At 39.2% G+C, this 20,203-nt stretch overlaps 2 protein-coding genes across 2 annotated transcripts in view; both read right to left on the bottom strand.

Annotated features, from left to right (window-relative positions):
• Positions 1–4,454: 4,454 nt before the first annotated feature.
• Positions 4,455–8,299, bottom strand: mafaa (MAF bZIP transcription factor Aa). Its single transcript, XM_056750600.1, has one exon. The coding sequence runs from the start codon at positions 7,474–7,476 to the stop codon at positions 6,526–6,528; it is 951 nt and encodes a 316-aa protein (XP_056606578.1). The 5' UTR covers positions 7,477–8,299; the 3' UTR covers positions 4,455–6,525.
• Positions 8,300–13,714: 5,415 nt separating this feature from the next.
• The window catches only part of zc3h3 (zinc finger CCCH-type containing 3), a 62,627-nt gene continuing 56,138 nt past the window's right edge, over positions 13,715–20,203 (bottom strand). Inside the window, exons 10-12 of the mRNA XM_056750147.1 lie at positions 17,542–17,705; positions 17,280–17,449; positions 13,715–14,271 (exon numbers count right to left, since the gene is read on the bottom strand). Coding sequence (XP_056606125.1) covers positions 14,240–14,271; positions 17,280–17,449; positions 17,542–17,705 — 366 coding nt within the window. The 3' untranslated portion in view covers positions 13,715–14,239. The remainder of the gene's footprint in view (positions 14,272–17,279; positions 17,450–17,541; positions 17,706–20,203) is intronic.

The following is a 20,203-nucleotide window of genomic DNA, read 5'->3' as shown; positions in this document are numbered from 1 at the left end:
AAGGGGAATGTTTTATATTTAAGAAGAAAAATGTTGGTTTTTGAACAATGGCACTACCCATTGACTTGCATTGGTTTTGAGTCCATACAATAGAAGTGAATGCCGCCCTTGTTCGGTCACCAACATTGTTTAAAATACATATTTGTGTTCTGCAGAAGAAAGAAACTCGAACATGTTTAAAATGACAAGAGGGTGAGGAAATTATGACAGAATTTACATTTTGTGTGATCTATCCCGTATGAGAATTGGTACCAAAGGAGCAAAGACTGGATCTGCTCTGAGCTGACTGCCAATGGTAGAGTGAATGAGGAAGCGCTTGTTATGAAGGGTGCACACACAGCAAAGTTGTGGGGAACTGAACGCATGGATCAAAGTGAATCAGCAAAAACAATCTCTCTGTGGAGGTCACAGCAGGTCAACGAGCAAAAAGGCGTAAGGAGTGAAGAAGAAGCTGACAGAGAAGACGCATTTCTGTCATTTCGTGATTCTATTAGTGGATGATTTAATGCGCTTTCTGTATGTCCTATGTGGAAAATTATAGAAGCGAGCGTATATATTTCATAAAAGATGTGCCATTAGCAGCAAGAACTGATAAAGCACGCACAACTGTGAAGAGAGGGGGGAAGCATGAGCAAATAATCGAACCAGCTTTTTCCACATGTGCACCCTAGCTCAATGTTCCCATGGAGAATCTCCAAAAAGTCCTCATCAAGACATGGTTCAAGCTTCAATGTTCACTTCATCATCATCAAGCACTCTTTCCAGACATACAAAAGTAAACTAAATTTGCTTCCACCCTAAGCAAAACTTTACTTGTGATGAGACTATTTTATAGTTTTCCAGCCTACCTCACACGAGGAAAAATAATCAAACTGCCTTTAAAAAACATGTTTTTCTGCAAGGCCCCGGGACCAATATTCAGCACCCCGCTCACCCCACATAAAGCCACAGGGAGTTCCACCTGTACACCGTTGAGCTATAGACCTGTCAAGGTGAGGCGTGACTGACAGAAGCCCTTTCCACACACTAATTGCCAAAGTAAAAAAGTCTGAAAAATCTCAAACTTCAGGCATTTCGTTCACTTTTTCGTTATCAAACCCAGGTACGGTTCAACGCGCATTTGTTTGTCTGTTTATTTGTTTATTTTCGGGTGCGCGAAAAAGCGTGCAACCAAAAATCGCTTGCGCTGCAGATTTTCTCCCTGTGATAGCATGTTTTTCGCTTTGTCTATTCAGCACACGGCGTGTCAGCGCGAGGGTGCGCGCGAGTGTGTGTGACAGCCGGTTGCGCAGCGGCGAGGGGTCGCTCACTCACCATCTGTAAATTGCTTTTCTTCGGCGGGTCGCTGCATTGCCGTGCCTGCGCTCGCTGTGCGCGGGGAGCCGTTCCGCAGTAATGAGTTTGTCGGCGTTTAGGGATCGCGCACGGTGCGCGCCCCGGGTCACTAATTCAATCCTGAACGCGTTCTAAATAATTATTAATACCTGCTAAGCGTTAATAGAGCTTCATGGCGATTCATCAAGCTGTCGATTTATTTTACAGGTTGTGACATTTTGTTTCTGTGATTTCAAACACGTCTAATAATTGTGGGCAGTATAGCTTAGAAATGTGAGTGGGCCCGCTGAGTAAACCCTGATAAAATGACCATTATATATTCCCTTGATAATTCAGATTTACAGTGTAGGCCTATATGTTTTCTTTTCAAGCAATTGAAATCAAGCAAGCAATATTTGAAGATATATAATATTCGATTATGTTTGCTTGTTTGATCTTTTGTGTTATTTTATTCTTTCAGACCTTATTAGCAGGCCAATAAACTAAACAAATTCTGGGTTGCTTTAGACAAACCCATCTAGAAAATGCCAAAACATTCTTCTATATATTATATAGAAACACTTATGCAAGTATACAAATTGCACACACAATGAGCCTGTCCGAGTGTGCGCGTTAAGTGTATTGTGTATGAGCGTGTGTCTGCTCCCTTGTAAGCTGAGCCATGGAGACGCTGACTACAGGGGAATCTCATCGGCAATGCAGCCTAGACGCCAAAGAACACACTACTTCTTCCTCTCGCTCCCTCTCTCTCTGTATATTCCTCTACCTCTTCTCCCATCTCTCATTAAACCCACCTTGGCCTAGGGCTTAGAAGCAAGATCAAAACACGTGCCTGTTGGTACAATACATCCGTGTCGAAAGCACTGTCACAAAAAAATAGAAGCGCAATAGAACAACAAAGCAAGAGGCCACTGTCCCTACTCGGATCATTCAGAGGTTGGAGGATGCGCGGTGGCAAGGCAGATTTATAACAAAATTAAATGTATGAAAAAAATGCATGTACGATTACCACAAAAACAGTGCGTGTGCTGTAGTCAGGTGCTCTGTCGGGATGAAGTGATGGCTGTCACACAGATCCTCTCCTCTGACACAGCAGAATGAGAGGAAGTTTGAAGAGGAGTGGGGGATGGGGTTCGAGCGTCAGTCTGGGACAATGCCTTATAGCTGAACAAGGACAGACAGCATCTCAGTGCCCACCTCTTGCTCTAACCAAGCATGGCCCGTTGTGCACATAACACAGAAACATGACAAATGTCATGTTTATTAACTCAGTGTGTGTCAACCAGGCTACATTTCCATTTGAGAAAGACGGGCCCTTATGAATTCTTCCGAGAAAAAAATACATACTAAAAAATATGTCATCTATAACGTATCAATGCCTGCTCAGTTGGAGACATGTAAACAAAAAGCTTCCGCAATAATTTTGAAGTATCATAGACAAGTGTCACTTGCTCATATGAGTTCAAGGTATGGGGTGACTCATTTTGAGGAATACTTAAGGATATTTAAGGAATATCCTTAAATATTTAAGGAATACAGCTCATTCCCAACACTGACCCAGTGGACTATAAGAAATAATTGAGACAGCTAATACACAGTAGTCAGAAAGAGAGACAGAAAAAAGCATCGCTGAATTAAACAATCTGTAGAGAGTTTGACATTTGAGATTTTCATTAGTCTTTATATGATAGCAAAGGTATATTAGGTTATGTAGCAGGTATGGAAAGCAGTCAATGCCAGAATGTGACATTTAACTAATAAACTCTTCGAAGCAGCTTTGCTAAAATAAGAAGCTTAAAAATTTAGGCAAGATAGTTGTATTTAAATCATTCATTTGCTTATTTCACCGATGTGAATTAAAGGCTGTAGCGGGGCGGACAGACAATAAAATTGTGGGATGTGTTTTGTAGAATCGTATGTGCGTAATGTATAAAAAACAAATACATATGCATAAATATTTCGTAGAAAATAAATACTTCCAAAGCAGTGATTAAAAATAACGTGAGAAAGACTCAGTGGCTAAATTATGTCTTCCTAATACAACAACAAGTGTTTTCACAGTCCGCTTATACGATCAACCCTCAAGTAACCGATAGACAATATAAACAAAACACAATAAAACTCCCAATTGTCCTACAGTTTCACAAGTTAATCTTATCGGGTTAAATTGTAATCTTATTTCAAGCATTTTAGATTAGAAAGCAAATAAAGAACCAATTGGTTAGAGATTATTTGCATTAAGAAAGATTATTTATAATACATTAAACGGTGGCGAGGTCAGGATACCTTGGGAACATTTAGGTAAAATAATTAGAGCCAAAAGAATGAAGCTACTGTTTGCCATTGTGTAAATGTACTAATAATTTAAGTCTATTTGCATCGTAATTTGAAAATTATTTTATCAACTATTTTAATAACATGTATTAAAAAGTAAGTGTGTGCAACCAAAGAGAGAAAGTAGATACCAAAAATACAATTAACAGAGACTGGCATGTGTTGTTATACTGGTTGATTTATTCCTTCATTTCTGTTGAGCATTTATAAATCTAATTGACACAATTAGTTTTCCACCGTTCTCCTTTCAACGAATAAATACATTTTAAATGTAACACTTAAACTAAACCTGAATATTTGAAATACATTTCTCATATTTGTATCACACAATTCGTTTGTGTGACAACATATAAACATTTAAACTTTAACATTTTTGGTGTAAGCCACATCGGTAATAAGGCATTTACATTTCATAACAATTCAATAATTATTGATTTAAACATTCAGCATTACCTGAAAACGTGAAAAGAAAATATAACAAAATCGAATGCGTTTTATTTAACATTCTGTGCATTCTTTGTGGTGGAGAAATGTGTTTTACATAAACTAAAACGTGGCATATATTATTGTTAATTGTTTGTTGTTTTACATGTAACATTAAGCCTAAAAATTGTCATTCGGCAAAAGGAACACAGGGTATAACTTATACAAATACACTTGTTGATTGATGGGGAAACAGACGAAGCGTTTGACAGAACTTTTTATTAAACATTATGAAAACAAGATTCTGAACAACATTCCATTTTGAAACATTTTGGTTTAGACTTACTGACACGTAAGGACATTTATAATTTTCGATAAATATATAGAAATTATAGGCTATGTACATTTTTTGTCATTTTATTTGTTTATATGCTACATAAGACAGCACATAGGACAGCACACGTGGTTATGTAACCTCGAGCCGCGGTGCCTCAAATTAGACCATTAGACAGAAAAATTGTTTCGTTACGAACTGCATCATAATTAAATCAAAAAAGAAAAAAAACATTAACAGTTGTTTTCAGGTGAGAATATCGAGCACATACAAATCCAGGTGAGGGAGCATACATGGTGATCTCAATTTAGAAGTCTGGGCGATATATTTTATATTTGTAAGGAACTAAGCATACACATGGTGGAAGAAAAAAATAAAATGATTTAAGACATTTTCCGTGCATTAGATAATCCTGGAATCCACTTTGGCAAATTCAATGTAAGTTTGTTGTTTGCGTCTGATAGACTCAAATGATCACAACGCGCATCATTGCTTAGGCAGATTTGAGCACAAATCGCTTTATTATTTTAGAATTATGTTTGCACTGAATCCGTGACACCTGTAGATTAACTGTGCATTGTTAGAAGCCTATCATCGTCATAATGCTGTCCTGCAAAACAACAGGCAACTGCTTAAAGCTGAATACAGTATACAGCATAGGCAACAGTTTTCATGTCATAAAAAGTAATCCAACCCTCCTCACCGGTTGTCACATATTTGAAGGAAGAAGTTTTATTGTCCTGCCCATTAAGACAAACATTTTTCTCAAAGAGAGGATGGAGCTCATTGTTGACGTCCACGTACAGTGTTCTATATACTTGGATTTAGTATAAAATTCAGATTATCAGAGTTTATATGGTAATTGCTTTCGAATTATGGTGCATAGAATATTAGCAGCAATTTAAGTCTGTGTTTATGATGCACTTTATCGACTAGATCGAGTGTGTATGTCCACCATAACATCAATTCAAAGGAAAATAAATTTGATATAAATCCCAATTCGTAGTGCAGTAGGCTTCTTTTAAAATTGTACATATTCAATAAAATGAGAATATCTTCGTCATTTGCATGCTACTACATACAAACATTGTATTAAGACGTTTTAAATAATCAAGCAAAAAGACTTTATAAAGAAAGGTAAATGAACACACCAATTGATCTCTACATATGTACAAGTGGAAATAAATAACTCTTAAAACCTGGCTCAGTTCGTTTTCTCTTGTTTTGTTTGCTCTTATTTAGTACTTTTAAACAATAGAAAATCATGTATGGGTTTCATGTGATTCCGCAGGTTTACGTGAGTCCCTTTTGCGTAACTAGACTGTCTGTGTCGAGCAGAAGAAACAAAAGAGAGCGAAGAGTGATTAAGGGCCATGCTTTTCATCCAAGTGCTGTATGGGGAAGACAGAGAGGACTTGGCGCGTTTGGAGTACCATACATGTCCCGCATGCAGGATTGGTGGGTAATGCAGACTTGAGCAATGCTAGAGGGCCCTCAAGGTTCACAAGTCCCCTCAAAAGAAAGTCAATGATGTATTGCTATCCCTCTCGCTTTGTATTATTGTTTCTTCCAAAGTTTCTTGAAAAAATCTCATTTCCAATATTTTCTTCACGCCCCCGCAACTTCAATCCGTTAAGACAAGGAAAAATAATCATGGAAGCCGTTTTAAATCTGTGTGCGACGCGGCTGTATGTCTCTAAACACATATCTGCAGTTTGGCTATTACTAAAGAAACAACACACAAAACTACATAGTCCAAAACTGATGGGCCTTTGGAGGTTACGTGTGATCCCATATTAAGAATGGAGGTCAAATGAAGTAGAACAGTCCGTGCAGTATGTGTCAAAGGTAATCCTAACGTACACTATCCTTAAGACTTTTAGGTTGCATTAATATAAGTACACAAACAATGAAATGTTGACTTTAAATATGCCGCAGTATGCAATGGTAGGTTTTATGCTCTATGGTGTACACTGAGTCTTTAATAGTATAGAACTGTAAATAAACTCACTCTGAAAATAATCAAACTTAACTTTTATCCTAAGGCTTAAAAACGAATACGTCGGTGTGAAAAAACAAGTCTTTAAGAAGAATAGCTCTCACATGAAGAATTCCGTGGAAGTCGTTTTGCCATGAGAGCCGTTGGACGGGTCCCGAGTGTTGCCCCCTCCGCCGTTGCCCCCGCCGTTAAAGGTTCGGCTTGCCAGCTTCTCGTACTTCTCCTTGTACAGGTCCCGCTCTTTGATGAGACGCGTTACGTCTTGCTTAAGTTGCTCCACCTGGCTCTGGAGCGTGCACTTCTCGCTCTCGAGCATGTGCCGCTGCTGCACGCGTTTGTAGCGGCACGACTGCGCGTAGCCCCGGTTCTTCAGGGTTCGCCGTTTCTGCTTGAGACGGATGACCTCTTCTTTGCTAAAGCCTCTGAGTTGCCGGTTGAGCTCGCGCACTGTCATGCTCACCAGCTGATCGTCTGAGAAGCGGTCCTCGATGCGCGCGTGGTGCCCGTGGTGATGATGGTGGTGATGGTGCACCGGATGGTGATGACCGTTTGTGGGCGCCGAGAGGTCTTCTCCAACATATTGCTGACCGCGGAATCCCTCAAAGGGCTGGTGGTGGTGATGGTGGTGGTGCGCGTTACCAATAAGCGCTTCCACGGCATCTTCGGGGGTCAAGTTCAAGGCCTCTGGACTGATGTGATGCTGGTAGTTGGGAAGCCAGTAGAGGTCTTCCAGCTGCGGTTTGCCCGAGGAACTTTGGGTGTTGTTGTTGTTGTTGTTGACACCGTTGTTGTTATTCATGCCATTTCCTAAGTTTTGGCCAGGTTGTGACCCGGGACTGGGGGCACAAAAACTGGGCGAGGAAGGCACGGAGGAGCAGGGTGTACTGATAGGGGTAGATGACAGCGAGCCCGGTGGCAGGCGGTGACAATAGCGGTCGGCCTCCGGGGGCTCCTTCTTCACCTCAAACTTCATGAGGTCGAAGTCGTTTACATATTCAATAGCCAAGGGGCTGTTGGGCAAATCTGCGCTCATGGCGAGATCGGTGGCCATGTCAGTCCATGCGACGACACCTGCCCTAACAGCCAAAGCGAAAACTCGAGGGTTTTACTGGTATTATGATGAAGCTGGCCGATGAAGACGAGTGGTTTAAAGCATACGCAAGAGCGCAGGGGGTGTCTAGTCCTTAAGACGAATTCTATTTATAGTGCAGAGATAAACGTATGCCCATGCATGTAATTTAACTTGTACACCTGCCAGTTTGACTCTGCAACTCCTCTTGTTGACAACTTATCCCAGGTCAAATTCACGCTTTAATATCACGGGCCAGGGCGGCAGAAACTTGAGACTTCAAAATCACCAACCTGACTTGTCCTCGCTTCACCGCATTAAAGCAGACATGCGGCTTCAGAGAAATCGTCCGTTGCAAACAAGTGTCTCGTATTTTATGTTTCAAATATCCATCTTCACATCCGCGCTTCGCACTTCTTTCTCCTGGACGGAGGCAACCAAATACGGGGACTATGCTTTCATGGGAAGAAAGCGAGAACTTTCCTCATTTGAGGAGAAAAGCCTTAAGCAGTCCAGCCCACGCACGCGCGACAAGTTCAGATAATGTCAGACTTTACCTCTCGAGGGTCCAGTGGAATGATGATGTTTACAGAGGTACCAGCAAACACGGACCGCAAGAATGTGTGCGACAAATCACGGTAACGTTAAGTTCCTCTGGTGGGACGCCCCAGCGCAGCCCGAAGAAGGAGACTGTATGCCTCTTGTGTTTTCACCGCCTTGCGCTTCTTAAAACGTGTCGATTATTAAGTTAGAAAGACTGCTGTCACCGTTGCATTTATGCCTCGAGCTTATATTTGCACTCTGGTCCGACGCTGACACGCAGTATCACTGAAGCATTGAAAGGGGCAATGTACCGCTTTATACAGATGGCTCCTCTTTTAGTCCGGCCCACAGTGCACAGCGGACCAATGGTAGGAGGTCGCATGTATTCCTAAAGCAACGCCTCCATTTAGCAGCTGAAGGGACGCTTAAACAGGTGTTGCTCCCGCCCCCTAGTGACGACTGCCCTGCAATCGCACGTGGAAGCTAAGCGCTGGGAAAGGAAATAGTCCTGCTTGTCTTAGAAAATATTTGACAAAAAACCCACATTTCTTAAAAGTTATAAGTGAAGCAAATGCTATTGGATAATTATGAAACATACGCAATAAAATCTGAAAGGCGGAGACACGTTGACACCTGTGACCACATTTTAATTGTATTTTATATTAGGCCTACTGCGCAAAGTTAACATGTATATATAGTATACAGTACACAATATATTAACCATATAAACTGCGGAGGAAATATATTATGACTAGGGTATATGGCTACATTTAATCCATATAGTGTGATTGTAGCCTATTGAACTTAGACACATGCTTTCTAACGAAGACGTCTTGAATATAGCTAATGAATATAAGCCAAAAATGTCAATAGGCTATCTAGGTGCATAAAGTAAATTGCATTTTTTATTCAATAGGCCTATAATGTTTGGAGATTACATTGTAACAGCCAATCATTTCGCTTTAAACTAATGCAAGGTCCTCTTTATGAGCAATTGGAATAACACTGACATCACTTCTCAGATAGAGGCTAAATTAAGCAATAACACAGTGTTTGAAGTATCCTACACTTAATTAACTAAGAAAACGCACACCCAATGGTGTTAATCTGAAAAAGTAAAAGTTCACAGAGCCATCTTAAAATGTATAATTTTTCATTTTCAAAGAACGTAATCTGTTTGTAGAGCACACGCCTCCGTTAATGTGTTTAGACAGACTGTTTAAACATTTTCAATGGCTATACAGTTGTGCATTAAATGGCATACCTCTTGTAACCGCACGAACAATCATTCAGCGCATTGATCTGAAATAGGATAACAAACGCAACTTTTTTCTTGCGTATGACCTATAGGCAGTGATGAACTCAATAACGCGTGATCCAGCAATAAAATCAATCCACATTTCCGCCGGATAGGGGAAAATGCGCAATTTGTGCGGGTGGGTTAATAATGATCCGCCTCGCCAGTGCTCCGGATTTCTTTTGCAATTAACCTCTAATTGCATCTCGACTCATCTGCGCGGATCGACAAATAATTAAGCAGCACGCAGCGCGCGCCTTCATCACCGCAGCATATGTCTTAATCAAAGAGCCAGTCGAGCCCACCATAGAAGGAAATACCCAAAGATCGGGGTCAGTGTAATGCAAATTCTTATTACAGTAGGCCCTATAATAATTGGAAGGAGTATTTTATAAATATTTGTTTGTAAGGTTCGAGAGAAAGATGCTCTGGTTGTATTTAAGAGGTCTGTGAGATTCACACTAAAAACTTACTTTCCCACTTACCCTATGAGATGGTCACATATAGGGGCGGTTTATCGGACAGTGATTAATTTCCAAAAAGTTCTAGGCCTTGGTTAAATGAGGATATTTAAGTCATTTTTAAAAACGTATTTTACAGAAAAACATTACTGGTGGGCATCTTGAGACAAAACAATCACACTGATACATTTAAAAGACATGTCAGTGAAAGCTGTTTTCGATTAAGACACCTCTAACATTTAAGTTAGTCTGGGACTAGGCTTGAACCCTGTCCGGGAAACTGCCCCTTAGTTCAAAATACCTCCCTCTATATATAAGCATTAGATGCTTTAGTGAATCTGTACAGTGGACATGTAGTATGATTCAATACTAATATCATTGTTACAATCTGCAAAGCTACTTTATCTTACAAAACTGTCTTCTTCCTACAAAACATCCCTAAACATTCATAACTTTATGTAACATGCATAGAGTTTCTACAGATGACTGAAATAAAGACCTTCTCGAGACTTAAATCTGCCAAGGGAAGAGGAAAAAAGAAGATGGGTCAAATCATATCAAGGTATTTGAAGTTGAAAGTTATTATGAGGGGTTTTATCAAATAAGCATGAGTGGACGCTATAAAGTCCAAGCTAAGCAGTCCGCTTTGAAAATGCCACATTTAAGAAGATCTGCCATCGTCCATTCACTGAGCGGAGGTGAGTGGGTATGGATGTGGCCGAGGGCTTGAGACATAAATTTTGAAGTCAGGGCTTTCATTGTGCCTTTGCATATTGGGAGTTCGCTGCTGGTGCAGTTCTACCGATTTAAGCAAAATGGACATCAGCACGTCCAAGGAGAAAAGAAGTATGAGTGAAAGAGAGAAGGGGTGGGGGGGAAGCAGACACACTGTGAAAACGACTGAGACGGATTTGTCCAGTTAACCCCTCTTCAGCCAAACCGGTTGAGGTGTTAGGTGAGTTGGGGGTTATCAGAAGGAGGTTTGGAAAGCTTGGAAAGTCTGAAATGCACATTCAAGGATTCAGCAGTAATCGTTTGACTACATTCAAACTAACAAACAAACTTTGAATATCTCAGCAAAAAATTGAGGAAGGAAAAAGCACAGTGACCAAAATAAAACATGTTTGTCTGATACTTAGAACCAAAAAGAGTGGAAATGGCTAGAACAAGAGATTTTAAAAGTTCAAACTTGGAGATGCCACAATGGCAGAAAGAATAAAACATGACAAAAAAAGATAAACAATAAAAACAGAAGAATAGGAAATAGATGGGAGAACTAAACAGAAGAAAGATGGGGCGAGACGAGCGCTAGGGCAAAAGAGATGGAGGAGTTCTACTAATGACTAACTACTTGCAGCGAAAGTATGATCTTTATTGATGGGGTGGACTCTTTGCTGAGTTGTAACAAGTTTGTCTTTTTTATGCCTAGGCGATCTATCGAGGTAGAGAAAAATTACACTTGACCTTTCATTCTTACTTTTTTTCTCATTGGAGTGAAATTGTCCTGGAAAAAATGTGAATGTGTGTTTCTCCGTTCTCTCCCGCTCTCCCTCCTTCGTTCTCTTTCGCATGCGCTTTTACTAAAAATTGAAATATTGATCTTAATTAGAGTTTGCCGAGCTCAGCAGCTCGCGTTGAGCTTTGAGACAAGCGGCAGCAGACATCTGTCTAAGGCACTTACATCCCTGCCGTCACAGCGAGGGAACGAGATGGAAAGGGAGGGCGAGAAAAGAAAGAGTGATTGCTCCATGAATTTCTCTTTCTCATGCAGATAACAGAAAACGGTAAGTGACTGTAGTTAAAGAGGATTAAGAATACGAATACAAGTAAGCCTCTCCTAAGTGCTTTCTTTTGCCTTTAAAACAAAAATCTGACAGCTCTTAGGCTATTTGAGGGCTGATAATGTTTAAACAACTCCAAAGTTCATGAGTTCTGCAATAATGTGTATTGAGAGTTCAGAAGGTTTCTTTCTATCCATATATCGCCACCTTGGAATTTTAAAGTTCTATCTGGATTCTGAGCAGTTTTGAGCTATTGAGCTTTAAAGTTTTTGCATTCCATTTGACTTGATAGAATCTTTTTGTTTTCTAAAAAAAGTTCCAACATGAAAAAAAAAGATAAAATCTTACACAATGTAAATAAGTTGTCATAGAATAAGAATATGTGAATAAATAAATTAAGACAAAAAGGTCAGACAGAACCTTATAATTCTGAGGTGACAAAATATCACAGGAGTAGAAAAAAGCTGTAGTGACTTACAGTTTGAACTTTTTATCAAAATATAAAAATTTTAACAATTACTATACAATAGTAACAGTAACTATTCTACCCACAATGTAAAAATTAGAAATTTTATAGTTATCCTACGTACAATGAATAAAACCCTATAAAATTTGTCACAGTGTATTTTGAAAATACGTTTAAAAAGGGAAAAGTACGGAAAAAGACAGCAAAACATTTAATTTGACATAAAACAGTTACTTTACTGTTTATTTCTAACACCCCAGCTGCCAGAATATGTCATTTTTTTTCACATTTTTTGACGAAAAGGGAAAGTTTACCCCAAAGTCATTAAAAAAATTCTGTTAACATTCTTCTTTTGTGTTCTGCAGAAGAAATCTAGTCATATAGGTTTGAAATGACAAGAGTGTGACTAAATAATGACAGATTTTACATTTTGAAAGGTGAACTATCCCTTTAACAACATATTGACGTTATTTCAGTAAAACTATAAATTTATTTTATTATATATTTTCTCAAGATTAAAGATTTTTCCCTTCTAAAATATTGTCAACATTTAAAACATGTATAGGCTTGTATAAAACCTGAGACCATTACAAGAGTTGCAGAACAGTAAAGACAAATAGTCTAAAAGGTCTTCGGCAATATACGACAACTTTTGTTTTTGCTTGTACAACACTCATATAAATCTCAAAAAGCATTCGTTCCTGCATGACCGATGAAACTGTGTCTGTGAAAGACAGACACAGAGAGGCTAGATGAGAGACTGTTTGCCTTCCTTCCATTCCTCTGTGTCATCTCGCCAAATGTGGCTCGCATCATGGGGACGGCCTTTATCTCGTTAACAGGCGAACAGGCTTGTCAGTGCCAGCGAGTGTGTCGTGTTCCGCAGCAAGACCCTCGCCACTGTGTATTAATGCCCCCTGTCGTTGTCGGCGCTGATGGTTAACCAGGTTTCCCGTAGCGACCAGCGGTCGTTTGTCACAGAGCATGAGGCCTTGGTTCAACGGAGCATTTATAGCCAGAATATCAGCAGTCTCCGCACAGCGAGGGGCGTTCAGAGGATTACGGCTCCCATCATCCCCTTGTACTGTACCACTGTTTAACACTCAACATACTAATTATATTACCCCACCGAGAGGAGGGAAAGGAGGAGGGAGGCGAGAGGCTGGCTCACCCACGAACAGATCTTCAATCAAATACGCATTTTAGGAAAAGACAGGAAGAGGAAAAACCAAAATGACATTGTCAGAAATTAGTTGTGATGGATTTGTTCAGACAGCGGTTACAGAAAGAAAAAGTGAGCGGAGAAGAAAAATGGGTTTTGAAGAATGTCAAGAAAGGTGTTGCATTTGTCTTTTCCTATAGATTCCTTAAGACTCAATTACATTGACAGGCAACACACCCATGAGTGATGTTTCGGACACGGATGTTTCGTGTTGTTGGAATGCAGATACTTTCCACTTCAGCAATAATGTTACTCATAAAACAACATGGCAGTGTGGAATGTGACGTTTCTTTTAATACTTGTCTTCTTTATTTCACCAAAGTTCAAATCAAATTTTTCATCTTTAGAGTACTTTTATTGTTAAGTGAGTACACACAAAACCCCATACACATTTACATCCAGCAGTAATCGCAAGTATGTGATCACAGGGAAAAAAGGCAACGACAATCGTAAAATTTCAAAGCTATTTTATTTCAATCGATTCAAAATACATTTACTCAAGATGACACTTTAATCCATATTTTTCCATAAACTTAGAAACTTGCATTCTTAGGAAAATGCCATTTTAAAACCCCCTGAGAATGACTTTACGCTTTGATAATAATTATATTAACTCCACATGTAAACTTCTGCTTATATTTGATGAATGAGCATTTCAATAACATTAAAACTGAGGTTCAGGGTTCAGAAATTTTAAACAAATTGGAAATACTCTGCGGAATGACTATAGACTAAATTTCTGGAATTTGCACCACTGAATTCTCTCTCCTAAGCTAACAGTGACTCTTAACCAGCTTGTAAATCTCGTGTTTTTAAATCTAATGTAATCATAAACTGAAAATTCTATAAATGTTTAAAAGGGGGAAATCTCTAAAATAAAAGCTCATCTTTTACAGTTTTTCCAAGATAAAAAAACCCACCATAGAACCACAGCCCACCTTCGGCAAGGGTTCTGTCCGCGTCGCGAACATGTGTTTAGAAGCGTGGCTTGATATGTAGTGTTTTACCTGTAACAGAGAAAAGAAAGGAGAGGGGGAAATTCCAAAAAAGAAATACTTTACAGTACATAAAGCAAAACAAAGTTTTAAGTTCTGAATTAAAGCATTTTTATGTTTTCAAGAAAGTAAATGAACCCATACAGGCCCCAAATTTCAAGCTACTGTACGTCTCTACTAAATGCAGTATGGAGGACATTTTGATTTGAAAAAGCCAGACGGAAAAGCAAGAAATAAATAGCCCTGACAACACAATGACAGAAGCAGCTATCGCTCTGTTGTTCTTGATAGAGGAGTGACACAGGAGTATGTGATTGTTAAAGTGTGAGTTATAGCACGGAGGAAGGAAGAAAAGATACAGGCAGTGATGCATAGAGCGTGTGCTAATTTATGCAAAGCGGAGAGAAGTTTGTCCGATCTTTAGAGCGAGAGTGGTTTAGACTCCCATTAGTATCAATTAACTGCTCTTTCTTCGTGTGTGTGTGGTTGTACTAGAAGGAGATAACAGAGCAACCGCATGCTACGGTTGGTCAGCTTTGACTTGTTCAGTCTGCGTCCAACAGATGATTTCAGTCAACAGCAGGATGGTAAAAGTGACATGTGAAAGGCCACGGCGGTCTGGTGAGCACCTGTGCTTTTCTAAAAGAGAGATCAGCCATCAATGATCCCAACGGGCGAGCGGTTTAGAACTTGGCAAGGCGGACAAATAGGAAGTTGGCATGATGTTTGTAAGTATAACAGGCACAACTTCGTATAAGCATGCAGACATGATTTAAATAAACTCTTTGGAAATAGCTATGACCATAAATGTTGAACAAAACAGAATGCAAAACATGAATGAATTAGACATGTGTACAATATGCTTAAATGGTTACAAAGAAAGAAGATAATACTGTGTGAGCGGCATGCTCTAGTTTGTCCATGTAACTGTGAAAGAGAAGCTGTTAGGATGTGAGGTCAAAGGTTAATTACAGCAGTTTCTGTATTAGAAGTCATTTAAGAAAGGAGAAGGCAAACGTTTTGAGCGGCTTCTCAGAAATGTGAGAGAAGTTGATTATTATTTACCGTAAGAATGAGCATGAGTGAGAATCAGGTTGGACTTATTGAGTGTGGAGAGAAAGAGACACTGAGAGAGAGAGAGAGAGAGAGAGAGAGAGGATGTAGGGGCCCCTCTGCTCTTATCCTCTATCAGTCAGACTGACATACCAACTTCAGCTGTGCCTGTCCTTTGCAACAAACCTAAATATTAGTACCTCTAACTAAGAAGTATATACCTCATGTAGCCCGCACGTAAATAATATCAGCTCTCTCTATAATATTAACACCCTCACTGCGTATTAAGAAACCCATCTACAGTCTATTAATATTTAACATCTGCTATGTGCGCATATAGTAACCGCCAAAAATAAATGGATTTTTAAGCCACATGTGTGCAAATAAATTACGCAAAACATTTTCTCCACAAATGTCAATACTCATTTTTCCAAAGCAGCCAGTTCTCAGGTTCACAAAAGTGGCCTTGAAGACATATCACAAATGCATGTTATCACATTATCTATGAAGCTGGACGATCTATTGGACATTAACTTTTTACCCGCTAGCCTTAAAAAAAGTTGCCAGCATCAGCGGTTTTTTACATTTTCACTAAATTTTAAAGACTAATGGTACATTTTCTGTAATTAATTTATGGACAAACAATATATCAAATGAAAGAACAGAGTCTCTGATTTCAAACAAAAGAAACTGTATTCATCTATCTTCATTTTTTCTTCTTTTCTTACCCCTTAGACGTGGGTAGGTTACTTCAAAATTGCATCACTTTGACTTAACAGCGGAGATAATCAACATTTTTGGGATAAAGACTCCACCAAGATTACACTCGGAACAATCATTAAAAACAGATAAAACATATATGTTCTAGGTTCAGCGATTTTGTACTTTTCCAAAGGTGTGTAACAGCGCCACCTGCTGTACAACAGTACAAACACCGATTGCTGTAATAACTTGTCTTTGGCGGAGAACGTTTTTTTAAATGTCGAGGTAACTTGTCAATGGAGGGGAAAGAGCTAACTGAAGTAAAACGCTGCTGTCCTTCTGAAACCTTGTATCTCCAGATTTCGATTTTTTTAGTTTTTGCCTTAATTCATTATTATTAGTCACCCTTTATGTTTGTCACTGGGTTTTGCGAATATCTAACCAATGAAGAGTATTAAAAAGTGCTTGTCAATGTTGACATAGTATTGAATAATTTTAGAACCGTGTTTTTCCATTTTCTGAAGGACAGCAAAGATGATCTAAAACTAGCGCTTTTCAAATGATTAATCGCGATTAATAGCATCCAGAGTAAAAGATGTGTTAACATAATATATGTCTGTGTACTGTGCATATTCATTTGTATTTATAAACACTATTTAGGAAATATTTAAATGTAATTTTTTTCATTTAACAATAATTGAAATTATATATAAATATTTATAAAAAAATCTTAAAGGGGTCATACGTGTTTTTCTGTGTATTTGAATTTTATAATTTGCCCATGCATGTATAAGACACGAAAAAAGGCAAAAATGTAAGTGTCGGAAGAAAAGATTCATTCTATCTAAAAGCGAATGTTCACCCACACCTGCCTGGAACGCCTGCTGTAACCATGCCCCCACAAATCTACGTCAGTTCTGGTATGATTTGACTAAACTCGCCCAAATGTATATCCAAGTAAGGTGGGCGTACCTGTCAGTACAATTGCTTTTGGACCTGATGTTCCAAATATGGTAAGAGGCGTTACATTTCCATCACTCTCTTGTAGTATTAAACCAATCACAATAGTTTGTCAAAACCTGCTTGTTTATTTTTGCTATTTCTAATTCTCACATAATTTAAAAGGCTATAATACATTGACATTTTTAAAAGCTATCCAAAGGTATTTTGGGAGTTCCTGTATATATCATCTACACTCTTTGTTATGCTATTTGTTTTATTGCACACAGAATCTGTTGAATCTAATTTCTCTTTGACATACACACCTTTGGCCTGTGGGCCTGCCGCAGGAGGGAACTCTGGGGCATCAGTGTTCTCCGCCGGGTCAGGAGAGCTGGGCAAAGAGATGAAGGAGGGAAGCTTCTTAGGATCCGAGCTGGATGAGCCCTCATCTGCCTCTGTGGACTCTGCAGATGGGCACCTCCCTTCCTCCGATCTAAGAAGACAAATAAAGAATACAAAATAAGTATACAGAAGACAGTTCTAAACTGCATGGCATATATAGCGATCAACTTTATTCTTCCTGACCTCTTTACAACATCTCTGTTGCGGGCTCTCTTGGCCGGTCCGGAGTTTGCGTTGCAGCTGGTGCGTTTCACTCTTTCTCTATGGTGGAGCTTACATTTGGATCCAAGTGGACATGCACCCTTACTTGAAAAGTCTGGACACACCAGAGTGTGCTTCTTCTTGCACTGTGGAGAGAGCAGAATGTTCAGAAAACTTTTATTCTTTATATGCAAATGCACCGTGAATCTGTTTGTGGGTAGTTATAAAAATGTGGGACGCTGGGGGGTGAAAAGCATGTACAGGTTTCACGTGTGCCACACTCTGCGGGAGTGCACCGAAGTTAGCAAAAGAAAGTGTTTGTGTGTGATCACACATCGGTAGGTGCGTGTATCTGACAAGTGAGAGCGGGTGCTCGTGTGTGTAAGCGAGAGTAGGTGAGAGTGTCTGTGTGCCCATGTAATTTGGGCGTAAATTGGTGGCTTCATTCTTTGGGAGACCCGATCCCTCCCACCTGTCAGAGGAGCTAATTATACCCCACTATGGGGTGAGGAGCGCGAGACTTGCGCACAAGTGACGGAGAGAAAGAGAGAAAGGGAGACTGGGCGAGTGCGGTGCACGTTGCTCCAGAAATAGAGAGAGAGATAGCGAGAGTTTGTGTCTCTGTCTGTGTGTGTGTGTGGCTGAGGGATCGTGTGTCCGGGAACAGTGTGGACTCCCTGTCACCTTTTGGGGCAGACCGCCCAGAGACACTCTTCCCAACAGAGCTCATCTCAGACCTACATGAAGAATTTCAAACTTCTGCCCCAGTGGAGCTCCATTACACCCTTCACACGGATGTCCACGATCTACACTTTTTACAGTCAATCACCAGCAGTTCTCATTTTGTGGTGCTTTAGCGGGATGCCCGCGGAAATCATTACAAATCAGATTCAGATGTCTTTAATTCAGTCTTTATTTTAATAGTTAGATGAAGCCCTTAGGGCCCGTCCACACAGAATGTTCAACCGTTCCATCTGTGCCGTTTTTTTAAGTGTCTATTTACAAGCACATCAGACGGTCGACTAGGGCCATTGTGTTGTGCCTGGTTTTCCAGCTGACATGTCAAAAACTGTCTTGAGCTGTTTTTGGATCTTGTGTCAATGGACTAACAAATAAATAAAACCAAAAGTCTGAAATTACCGCATTTAGCCCAGACTATACAAAATATGTATAATATTATAATCCTTTCATTTATATTAATATTTTTTGTACATTAATTGTATTAAATTAGATTAAAACTACTCAACAGTCATTGCCTTTTTGCGGAAGTCTACTGGAAGTTAAGTTTCACTTTATCACATAAGATGTTCATATCCAAGTGGACAGCTTGCACTAAATTGTCTGTTCAACAAAACCGTTCAAAGTATATATTTTATACACACAATGTGGTGTAACTGGATTATCGTAGCCAATGAATCTGGGTCTCTAATGCCTCCTAAATCATCCTATAGACAACATCATCACTCACCACACTCATGGCTAATTGGTCCAATTTGCTAAATCCCTCGCCACTTGAATTCAGTCGATTCCAATTTCACCCCATTTCAGAAGAGCATTTGGGGCCTTTCTTTTTTTAAACACCCATTTGTTTGTCGTTTGACTGATAACATCCACGTCGAGCTTTAATCATTCAGAGCTCCGGCGAAGACAGACTGGACAAACGTGTAAATTGTGAAAAATTACAAATATAGCAAAGTGGGATAAACTACAAAATTGGATTAGAAAAGTACAGCAGCTCAAACTAATCTCATATTACAACCAAATATAATTGAATCGGTGAACATAATAAATTATGGGCCTAACCTTAGAGGTGAGTTTTTAAGAAAAATGTCATGTTACATATTACATAAAGCATTTACAGTAATAGACTAGTTAAGCCAGAAGAAATCAGTAGTTCCTAGTTAATAATCAGCTATAGTTTTTATCTTTTAAATGTATTGATTTCAGAAAGAGGCTATGAATTATTATGGTCTAAACAACAAGCCTAAACAACGTTTATTGAATAAGTCTTTGCAAAGCATACAGTGTAGTTGAGCATATCTATTAAGTGTGCAGTTTACTATGAGTGTATTTAGTGTATACAAAGATCTCAACAAAACTGTAGTCTATATGACTCTACTAGTCTCACTTCTAATATAGCATCAAACGTCCTTGAGGTTCATCATAGAAGGAAGGAATACTACTTTTAGTAATAAAAAGGGCGCTCTGCAGTTCAATGTGTGAAACTTTATCCAAAAAGAGCACAGAGTTCGAGTCAAGATGTGCAGCTGCATGAATTCTTTAAAGACATTTAAACATAAAATGTAGTTTTTAATGGAATGCAGAACGTTTATTTTCACCGTGTTATACTTGAGTTAACATTGGACAGCTTAAGTGGACCCTACATTTATAATATATTACACATGTAACTGCTGTAAGTTTGTTTTACTTTTTAAAATGGGAACTAATGATTGGTTATAAAAGGCACTGCGTTCTGTATTTTCTTCCTGGTAATGTACAACATCGTTGAGAAATCTCTCTTACGTTAGGAAATAATTCTTAGAAATCTCCACTACAATGCACGTACACAAATTAATGAAATAAAATAAAAAACATCAACAATTCTATCAAGAACAGCTTAATAAGCACGTTTTCGTAAAAATAT

This window comes from Triplophysa dalaica, chromosome 6 (genome assembly GCF_015846415.1).
Source record: "Triplophysa dalaica isolate WHDGS20190420 chromosome 6, ASM1584641v1, whole genome shotgun sequence".
Classification (NCBI taxonomy): Eukaryota; Metazoa; Chordata; class Actinopteri; order Cypriniformes; family Nemacheilidae; genus Triplophysa; species Triplophysa dalaica.
The sequence above is the reverse complement of the archived record's forward strand: the minus strand, read 5'-3'. Positions and strand labels throughout refer to the sequence as shown.

Excerpts from the sequence above, each read along its gene's own strand:
- mafaa (XM_056750600.1), bottom strand. The coding sequence starts at position 7,476 with ATGGCCACCGATCTCGCCATGAGCGCAGATTTGCCCAACAGCCCCTTG.